A 10,573-nucleotide genomic window follows, 5' to 3' on the forward strand; every position below is an offset into this window, starting at 1 on the left:
ATAAAACAGACGTCGAGCTTGTGATCAAACCACGGCTGTTTCCCAGTGGCTGTGGTTTCAGCAGCTTCCCCCTGAACCCTCAGTGGCTGATGAAAAGAGATATTTAAGGCAACAGGCAGATGTTGAACCACTTCATGGCGAACTCTCCTCGAGCAAGTCACAACCTTAAAATTGATCTGCACTATAAAGCTTACACAAGCATTCAAACGTGTCGACTAAAGTGATTTTGGTGCAGATTATAAGGCTTTTGACTGAAATGTTTATAGCACAAATTCACTGCAAGGAACAATCCCACATAATCGCAGCTTTCCTTTTCAGGTGACTTGGACTTGGAGAAATCAGTTTACAGTGATTTAAATAATGTTATTTTTAAAAACTGCCTGCCACGGTAAACAAGCCACGGTAGCACAGAGGGAATGATTTTCTAGAGTTCATGAAAATCTGCCTCGTCAAGTAAAAATCCTCTCCTTTGTGTTCGCCATCAAAGAGGAAACAGACAGGAAGTAGCTGCCACAGGAAGTTCAGGCATGGCAAAGACTGCTCCCCTGGAGACCCCTGGGAACACAACTCAGCATACACAGCCTAATAGCTGGGCCTGCTTATCTCTGCTGCTTTACTGATCTTTAAAAAAAGGAACATGACATTTACAGCAACAAAAGCTAAAAATAAAGATGTCTATGATTCTGAGAACTGTGGGGGTTACTAGTTACCTTGGTTGTTAGGTTTGAAGCCACTAGCTGGACCAGTGAATTTAAATACACCAGAAAGGATAAGACGGAAAATCAGCGATGGCCCCTCAGGCAGAGCTGCGGTGACAGGAAACTTCACTCTGAACTGGTAATCACTGAATGGCTAAAAATCTAGCTTCTCTGGGATCATTAAAGAGGGGCAGAAAACTGCCCTGAGATCAGATAAATCAAAATGGGAAATTCTTTTCAGTAAATATGTGGTGGAGCGACATATGCTGCTGTTTAGAGAAAGTCGCTCCAGGAAAGCTCTTGCTCACTTTAGCAAGACAATGTCAAGCTACATTAGGCATAAATTACAATGCATGCCTGTAATCCAGACCTATCATTTGGTGTAATATTGTTAAAACAAGTACTACAACGAAGGAGCTGCTGCATTTCTATATTGAGGAAAAATTATGGTACTGGTGATGCAATACAGTGGCAAAGATGCCCCTTTTAAAAGCACTTTAAGACCTGTTGCTGAACAAGTCGTCTGTGTTGTCTTTCTACTGCTCGGCATGTAGATGGGCTTTTAGTGAGGTTTTTTTTTTGTTTTTACCACTTTTTCAGTGAAAACAGCTTAATGTGAAACAGAGAGCTCCACGTCGACTTAACCGAGAGAGTCAAGCGGTCAGGAGGAGTCTTTAATCCAATGTTCGTTTTCAGACGCACTGACAGAGCTGAAGAGTTTCTAATGACATCTAACCGTCAAAGAGCATCTGCTGATGGTGACCTGTGATAGTGATGCCAATTCTCTACAATCCTGGAGATTCATGGTGGCGTCTGTCTGAAATCTGAAGTATAATTCAAATTTCTGACTAAATGGCTTTTATAGTTTCTGCTGAATGCCATCAAGACTGATCTTCGTCTGCAGTTGGTCTAATGTGATTTTAGGCATCAGATTTTATTAACAAGCTGCAGATTTGATTCCCAGTAAGTGTATTAAACTCACCCACCTAAATAAGGTAAACTACAGTTTCACAAGCCTCCAAAGCTACTCTTTCAGCATTTTTAAGAAATATTTAAAGACATTATCACATTTCTCCTGACCATGTGCAACGTTACGCGTCTGTTTATGTGTATGACTAAATGGGCCCGTTTTGTTTTGAAAAGTCCACGAATAAACTATAAATCCAGCTCTTTGAAGCTGGCACACAAACTTTGAGCTGGATCTTTAAATTTGTTGCATCTGATTCAAGCACCAGATTCATGCCGTGGCCTATGTAGGCCAGACGAAGCTCTGAGGACCGCTCATGAATTGGGCCACAGTTCTCGAGAGTGCTAAGAGCTGAAACTGTGTCACCAGAGGGCCAGGACAAAAACAAAGCAGAGGAAGTATGCTAACAGCCACAAGACACGCTGCTATGTTGTATGACTCTAGGATTTCATGCCTTCCGAGGATGAAAAACAGTACAGCGCTACTTGAGACATGCTATATCCAATCAATAGCCGTGATTTAGAGGTCTGTGTTTTCTTCTACCATCGAGTTTAAGTTTGACTGTGTCTTTGGTGGCCTTCATTAATAGCTGGAGAAAAGCTCTGTGCTCAGAAAAGCAGGATTTGATCGAGGCCAGGCTGCCAGAGCTGCTCACAAAGCTCACAGAGATCCAGTATGTACATAAAGTTATACAAAAACGAAGGACTGTCACATTTGTTTACATGGTTGCATCACTTATTCATTATTATAAATGTCAACAAAAGCTTAAAACCACAGATGGCTGTAATCTGTTTTCCTAAAATCACACAGAATAACTATGTGATGATTTCCTGCCTTTTATATCTCCTTTGTGGTAAATATTTTGTAGTTTTCAGTTTATTAAAAAGCTCATTTAGGCAGTCACCCTGGGCTCTACATTGATTTAAAAAGATGTATCTGTTTGTGTGTATTTATAGTATTCAAGTAAAGTAAATGAAAACCTTCTGATTTTGGACAAAGAATAAAAATGTCACTACAAACTGGAAAATGGGAGAATGCTTATAAATGAGGTACATTGGGTCACACTGCTCAGAAAAAAAATGAATAAAGTGAGACTTTATTTAAAAGCAATTAACATTTGTGATTTTTCTGACATAAAGTACCTCTGTGGTGCTGGATAGTGTATTTGAGCTCGTAGCTCTGTGCTTTGTTTGGATTGGTTAACTATTGTTAACTCGCTTGCAGCAAATCTATTTTCAAATACGTTAAAAGTATGGTGACTTGAATTTCAAGATATTTTATTGATCAAATCTGTGTGAAGATAGTGTTACAAAGAGAGCTAAACTCAAGTTACAAGAAAAAAGTTGTGTTTTTCCATCTGTTGATCAGCATCGAACAGTAAAGAACTGTGTTATATAATGTTCAGGCTTCAGCTGAGGGGGATAACTGGCAGAAGGTAAGGACAAGGTTAAACCAATAACCCTGTGACAGGATGAAGTGATGTAATGAACATAGGACCAAAGGGACAGCCATATGCAAAACAATCTGATGCTTAGAAGCAATAAGCCTATAATAAAGTTTGATTTAGGCTTAGGGTTCTGTTTTTTGGCGCTCCATTTTATGACATTTAAATGGAAATCAGAGGATCAGGGGCGTCAATTGTATGGCAAGGTATGGCAGCCGCTACACCTTGTAAAAAAATGTAAAATGTAAATGTTTGTTTTTTAAATACATTTATGGAATTACTCTGTGTCCATTTGTATTGATTATTCTATTACTTAATACATATAGAATAACTACAAATGCAAATCAGAACAACATGATCGATTTCACTAGTTATTATACACTACAAAAACTGAAAATCTTAACAAGAATATTTGTCTTATTTCTAGTTAAAATGTCTAATTTTTAGTAAAAAAAAATCTCATATAATTTAAGACAAGACTCAAAAACAACCATTCTCAGCTGTTTCACGTAGATTTTCACTTAAAATAAGTGGAAAAATCTGCCAGTGGAACAAGATTGTTTTGCTTGTAATGAGAAGATAAATCGTGTCCCACTGGCAGATTTTTCTACTTATTTCAAGTGAAAATGTACTTGAAACAGGTGAAAATTGTCAAATTAGTTATTTTTTTCTGGTGATGACTCTTGTTTTAAGTGTAATGAGATTTTTTGACTAAAAATTAGACATTTTAACTAGAAATAAGACAAATATTCCTGGTAAGATTTTGAGTTTTTGCAGTGAGCGAGACTGCATTTGAAAAAGTTCCAATTTTCTTGACCACACAGATAAGCTCCATAGCAGACTTCTGTGATGAGTATTTGCTGGACGTGTTGATTGATACTCTAGTTAAGTTCTGTGTCTCGTAACCTTGCCATACCTTAGCTTCCACTGAATTGACGCCACTGCAGAGGATCCCTACTTGATAATTAGATCAGCAATGTTTTCAACTCATGTGGCCCTCAAATGTAAAAGCAGGCGCCACCTACCCGAGCCGAAAGCCTTGGCCACCAGCCACGTCAGGCTGCAGGAGATCTTGGCCCTGGTGAAGTCGTAGTGATCGAAGCTCCTGATGGCAGGGACGATGAAGGTCCGTCTCATCCCCCTGTCGTCTGCAGCATCTCCCATGGTGTCTGCGTGTGAGGCTGCTGCTGCTGCTGGAGGCCAGTCAGCTGCTCCTGGATGACATCTCGTGCAGAAAAACTGAATGCAGGAAAAAAAAAAAAAAAGCTGGGGAAAAAACCACTGCTGCTGGAAATTAAAATCAAAAAGCTGAGGCTGGCTGATGCTGGAGATCGTGATGAGTGTGATAGGAGAGCCCCCCTCCTCCTCCGGTTACATGGGCACCATCCTCACTTTAATGACCTTATGTTAAAGGAGTTAAACCCTGACAGCGCGGCTGGGTTTTTGGAAGATTTCGTCCATTCCTTGACATTACTATCCTCAGTTACCAGACATAACGGGGCTGCTCCAGCGGCTCCGGGGAAGGGAGGACGGGCCCGGGGACAACCCGAACGCGCTGCTCGTGTCCATGTTCCTGCTTTCTTTATTTTTCCTCTTCTTTTCTGGCTGTTTTCCTCCCCGCTTTCCCTCCGCCGTGTCTCCTCTGCGCTTTTTCCTGCCGCACTGGTCAGAGGATGGGGCGCACTGCGCATGCGCGATCCACCCACCCGGCGTGTGCATTCCTGACAGGAGTCACCAGGATGTAACGCAAGCTGGTGTGGAGTTAAGGCGGATTTATGGTTCCGCGTTACACCAACGCAGAGCCTACGGCGTAGGGTACGCCGTCGGTTTAACGCGGAACCATAATTCAGGCTTTACAGTAACTCCTGACTCACTCCCAGATGTTGTCTCCATGGAGAAAACACACGCTCTCTTGTGATGGAAGATTTGCGACACTTTTAAAGAAAAATACAGGAATGACTGAACTCAGATGACAGTTTGGGCCAATATTAAGTTTACTAAATGCCCCTAAGCTGTGGAATAGCTTGCCACTAAAATAAATATTAGATAAAATAAACTAAATATTAGATCTGCTCAGACCCTAGAGGTTTTTAAGTTTTCTTTGAAAACGTATTTATTTTCTTTGGCTTTTGGTGTACGTTAAATAGTTGCCTACATCTGTGAGAAGTGATTGTGCACTTTGTGTGTCTGTTCTTTGCCGTCTATTTTCTATTTTTTATTACTATTATATTGATCATTCTAGCATGTTAGTGATTTTATTGTTTCTACACTTTGTAGGCTACTGTATTTTCTTTTGGTATTGTTTCATTTTATTGTATGCTGTACAGCACTTTGGTCGACCTCGGTTGTTTTTAAATGTGCTATATAAATAAAATTGACATTGACATTGACAAATGTAAATGTCCATTGCTTATTGCTAATTGCCAAAATTGTCATAGCAATTTAGTTTATTTAAACTTGAAGATTCTTTTACAGAATAACCCATACAATCAATCAATCAATCAATCAATCAATCAATCAATCAATCAATCAATCAATCAATCAATCAATCAATCAATCAGTCAATCAGTCAATCACATGACGGTAAGGCACTTCTGACTTAATGCGTCACATTAACGCACATCCAGGTCACCTGTACAGACTCATTACTCCGGCACTTTAAAACCAACATGTACATTTTTTCTTTTTTGTTCTTATTTGTTCTTTTGTATTGCACCAATCACAACAAATTCCTTGTGAGTGTTAAACTACTTGGCAATAAACTTCTTTCTGATTCTGATTTCTGATTCTGAGAATCTCCAAAACGTCATATGGGTTCATTTTTACATTTCATACTAAAATACTCTGCCTGTAATAGTTCCGGCAGAATTAGGCAGCCAATACCACAGGGGTGTCCAAAGTCGGTCCTCGAGGGCCGGTGTCCTACATGTTTTAGATGTGTCCCTTTTTTTTTATCAAACTGTGATACAAGGACCTGCAAGGCGGTGACGACCGTTAATTAGAATCAGGTGTGTTGATGCAGGGAAACAACTAAAACATGCAGGACTGCGGCCCTCGACGACCGACTTTGGACACCCCTGCAATACCATGTACTTAAATATCATAAGAAGTGGTCGTCTGCAACATTTTCCCAGCCGAACACCTCCACAAAATCATGCTTAATTTGTTGGGCTGAATCACATCAGACATCCACACTGCTTAAATGACCATCTGAATCAGGTATAGTGCAAATGATACAAGTACAAGCTGTATTTTCCTTTTCTCTGTATCCTTTGCATCTCTGCATTTCCTGACTCTCTGTTTTTTTCCATTAAGTCTGGGATTTGCTCCACCTCCATGGTGCCAAGATCCACCCCGAGAGCATGGTATTACCACCAGCGTGCTTCACTGCAATGATTTATTTAGGTTTTGAACAGTGAATACTGCTTGTCCATCAGTTGCTTTAAGTTCTGTTCAGGTCTTTGAGTTTTTGTCTTAACTACTAAAGCAGAGCTGACTTGGACTTAAACATATGTTAGTCATTCCATGACCAAAAGGTGTTTTTTCTGTTTATATTAAAGGTCTAAACAGAAACCAATAGGTTTCAAACTTTCTTCATTTCACAACAGTCAAGATCACAGTGCTCTTAAGAACCCTCAAAGACGTAGACATGATTATATAAACTGTGCATCACCACTATTTTATCACAAAATTTGCAGAGATTTCTTTGAATTTCATTTGTTTGTTTTTACCAAACCATTGTGGAATTTTATTGACATAAATATCTGCAATCATGTACTGGACACACAAAATATTATTCACTACTAATTAGTAATCAAGTTAATTGACTACACTACAAAATAAATAATGTTTTGGCTTTATGTCACTGTTAACATGGAGAAGTGAATGTAAACTAATGGTTAGAGAACACATTTTACTTCTTTTAAAATATAAGCAGTCTAAATACTCTTTAAAGCAACTGCGAATTTGAGATATAGTTTAAAATGGCCAGTTGAGGTCATTAAAGTTTTGTTTATCCCTTCAATTATGTTGTACTTTAATGTTTCTACTTATGAGTACATTTTACTTTATATTATTTGTTATTTCAAACCTGCATGCTTTATGACAGTTTATAAAAGACTTGAACACTTCTTTCACTGCTGACAAAAGAAAAAGAGAAACAACTGTAGCAAATATGTTTTGCACAGATACAGCAAGCTATAGATGTAGACATCTTAATAGAGTTTCTTCTGTGTGAGGAAAGACAATGTTTTTTTTAATCAAACTTTTAAAAATATGCTAAAAAAACAAAGAAATTAGAAGCTCATGCAATCTACTCAGGGGGTTCTCCCACTGCTTGAAATGTTTCTTTTTCAGCTGCTGAAAGCAGCTCCTATCAGACTCTTTGGGTTCACCTGAAACGAATCATAAACACTTATAAATAATTTGATCTTATAACTGTGAAGTGTGTATTGTGTCTCCCATGATTACTGCTGTTGTTTTTTCTGCTTACTGAAAGCTGTCTGAAAAGATGATACCTTAAATTAGATTTTTTTTTTTTTTACAAGAAACCTAAACTAACTGATTACGAGAAACATAAAATAATAATAAAATAAGCAGGAAACACTACTGGACGACAGAACCTTGCACATGATCTTCTGGCCAATAAACAAGTGTGACACTACCGCCCCCCAGTGTCCACACAGCGTTAATACAACTAAGGAAGTCAGGCGCTGTACATCACCAATCAGTCAGTAGGTGGCGATCTTCTGCTAAATATAAAGTGAAACGTTTCAGTCCTGCTTTTAATGTCTCTAGAAATTACTTACTCTTTTTGTCAATTTTATTGAATCTTTCACAAGTAGTTTTGAATGCATTAAAACGTTTTGCAGTTACAATCCCGACAGCTTTTACATTTTAGTGTTCAGAAAACAAAAACTTAAAACTGATAACAAAACACCACGGAAAATCATTTTTTACTTTATTCCCTCTCCTCAGTGTAAATTTAATCATCTTTGTCTACACTTCCACTACGGTCCACAGTCATTGTTGAGTCATTACCGATCATAATATAGTTAGCATTTTCAATATGAATGTTAGACTGCTGTGGCCACCAAGGCCTGCCGTCTCCACCACCTTGATCTGGTTGGAATCTGGCACCGATCTGAAGATTTTGTTCCATGTAAAGTCTCATCTTGTCTTCTTCCTTCTGTTTCTGAATTTTGGCTTTCTGCTCCTTCATCCAGATTCTTTTATGTGTTGCAATTTTTGCTGGAGACAGTGCCTTCTGCAGCTTCTTCTCAAGGCTCTTCTTCTCATCCAGTGCAACTAAAGTCTGCAGAACTATAGGGACGCTCTGTCTGGGCATGCAGTTCTTCAGTGGCAGCAGAGGGATAACTGTGTTGAATTTATGTTTTTTGTTGATGGAGTTGATAAGGGCAATGTTTGTCTTCATTTCCAGCATTTTTGTGTTGAAGTTGTGGGTAAGCAGCAGGAAGGTAAATGCTGAGTTGTTGACAGCATCCTCCACACACCTAAGAGTGCTCTTCCCAGGGATGGCAAAGTCCTCAGTAAAAGTTGCACCGGTGCTTCCAATGATGCTTTCAAAATTTTCTTTCATGCTCTCGGCCACATCTACGTCCTCTGGAGCATGCAAGATAACAAATGCATAAAACTCTTCCTCCTCTTCCTCCTCTTCTGCACATTTACTTTCATGCATTTCCCTTTCAGAAGGCATCTTTGGTAGAATAATGTTTTCTGAAGATGGTAAGGACACTTTTGTTTCTGTGCTGGGTGCCTGCGATGGATTTGGACTTTCCTCGTTTGGACTCTCATAGCTTTTCAGCATATTGTCCCTTGTTGCTAAGGTTTCAACCATCGTTGAGTCTTTTTCCTCTCCAGACTGAGGAGATCCAGTGGATCTGGGTTGATGTTCAAGTGACTGATGTTCCCCAGGTGTAGTTTTGGCTGTGCTTTCAGGAACATTAGGCATAAGGTTATCCGTTTCTGGAGCTGCTTTGTCACCTTGGAAGGACGCTGTAGGAGGAAAACTTATCTCCAGATGAGACGGATACGACGGCTCCGAGGGACTATCCTGGAGAGGATTTGGAAGAAGCTGAAAGCCCGCTGACTCATCCTGAGACACTTTAACTCTTAAAGTGGTATTTCCCTCATCTAAGTTACCGTTGGCATCAGGGAAAGATCCTGAGTTGAGGAAAGTCGAAGAGAACATCCACTCTGCAAACTGAGGCCCGCAAACAACTTTAGCTTCTTCTCTGAAACGATGACATTGCAGGTAGTCGCAGTGTGTACTCTTTAAGCAGTCACTTGCGAGAGCTCGCTTATAAGCCAGATTTCTCTGAATTTGATCACACAACCTCTTCTCTGATAAGATTTTAAACATACGAGCCAACGCTATCAAAGAGTTGCCCGTCTGTGCTTGAAACTGACTACAATAGACTGAGAAATCCTCTAATTTACCCCCACTTGAGTGCCACTTTTCCGCCAGATGGCTGGCGAGGGGGTTCTCCTTCAGCATCTGGAGTTTGCCCAGGGCCAGTGCTTCTTTCTGGAGAATGATCAGACACAAAGCTTGTATGATAATGTCTTCGGGAGACTCGCCCAACTGGAATGTTAGGCTAATCAATCGCTCCGAGGACGTCTTCAGCAGAATGTCAAAAACATCTCCCAGTCCCGTCCCCTGGTTTTCCCGGTCCGCATGACTCATCTTCAGTTGTACTTGCCGACCGACGTTCTGAAGTCAAAAGAACCGCATGCTCTTTAAGTCTTATAAAACTGGACTCTTGAAGAGAAGTGCATGCTTTCCTTGATAGTCTTCATTCTTTTAAGAGATAGAAAACGACACATAAATGTCAACAACTTTAGAGTAAAACAAACCATATTAACTTTAATTGATCATTCATTTTCTTGCGTATCTGCTTTTTGGACCTTAAAACCAACACAATCCTCCTGGTAACTACTCACCGGGATGGAGTCACCGAGGCCATGATAACACATTCAGTGTGTGTGTTTCCGGCTCAAATAAGGAAGTATTTCAGAGTGGGTGACTCACTCCAGCTCTTGTAGAAAACACTTTTCTCCTAATAAGAAACTCTCAGAGCACATTTGAGTTTAGTGGATCACAACTGTAGGCTTTGATCGTGATCGTACCTGTTGCAGTTGTAGGCCTCTGTCAACTTGGAGAAAAAACTGCACAATAAAGTGATGATGTCACGGGCTGAAGTATGGGAGCTCATGTGGGACATGAGACAAATAGCAGGAAGAAGGTTTCATAAGCGATTAGACCAGACAGCAGTAGCTCTGAACATCTGCCAGCTGTACCATTCTTCAGAGGTTATTTTCATTATGCAACTTTTTTTTTTTGATCTGTCACATTTAAAATCATCTTAAAAGAAGCATTTTGTGTGTGGAAGTGAATAAATCTTTAGTTATTTGAACACTATGGGTGCACAAGCGAGAAGAATT

The 10,573-nt window shown here is 39.8% G+C and overlaps 2 protein-coding genes across 4 annotated transcripts in view; both read right to left on the reverse strand.

Moving 5' to 3' along the window:
• The window catches only part of camsap2b (calmodulin regulated spectrin-associated protein family, member 2b), a 39,580-nt gene extending 34,799 nt beyond the window's left edge, over positions 1-4,781 (reverse strand). For all 3 annotated transcript variants that reach the window (XM_061732151.1, XM_061732152.1, XM_061732150.1), the window contains exon 1: positions 4,135-4,781. In XM_061732151.1, the coding sequence (XP_061588135.1) occupies positions 4,135-4,273 (139 nt within the window). In that variant the 5' untranslated portion in view covers positions 4,274-4,781. The remainder of the gene's footprint in view (positions 1-4,134) is intronic.
• Positions 4,782-7,890: 3,109 nt separating this feature from the next.
• On the reverse strand, positions 7,891-10,311 carry ticam1 (TIR domain containing adaptor molecule 1). The gene is made up of 2 exons (XM_061731098.1): positions 10,073-10,311; positions 7,891-9,929 (listed from the first exon to the last, which is right to left on the reverse strand). Exon 2 carries the CDS (start codon positions 9,813-9,815, stop codon positions 8,094-8,096), a length of 1,722 nt encoding a protein of 573 aa, XP_061587082.1. The 5' UTR covers positions 9,816-9,929; positions 10,073-10,311; the 3' UTR covers positions 7,891-8,093.
• Positions 10,312-10,573: the final 262 nt, after the last annotated feature.

The sequence above is a fragment of the Cololabis saira genome, chromosome 10 (assembly GCF_033807715.1).
Source record: "Cololabis saira isolate AMF1-May2022 chromosome 10, fColSai1.1, whole genome shotgun sequence".
Classification (NCBI taxonomy): Eukaryota; Metazoa; Chordata; class Actinopteri; order Beloniformes; family Belonidae; genus Cololabis; species Cololabis saira.

Bases quoted from the DNA above. Each gene is read 5' to 3' on its own strand.
- ticam1 (XM_061731098.1), bottom strand. From the start codon at position 9,815: ATGAGTCATGCGGACCGGGAAAACCAGGGGACGGGACTGGGAGATGTT.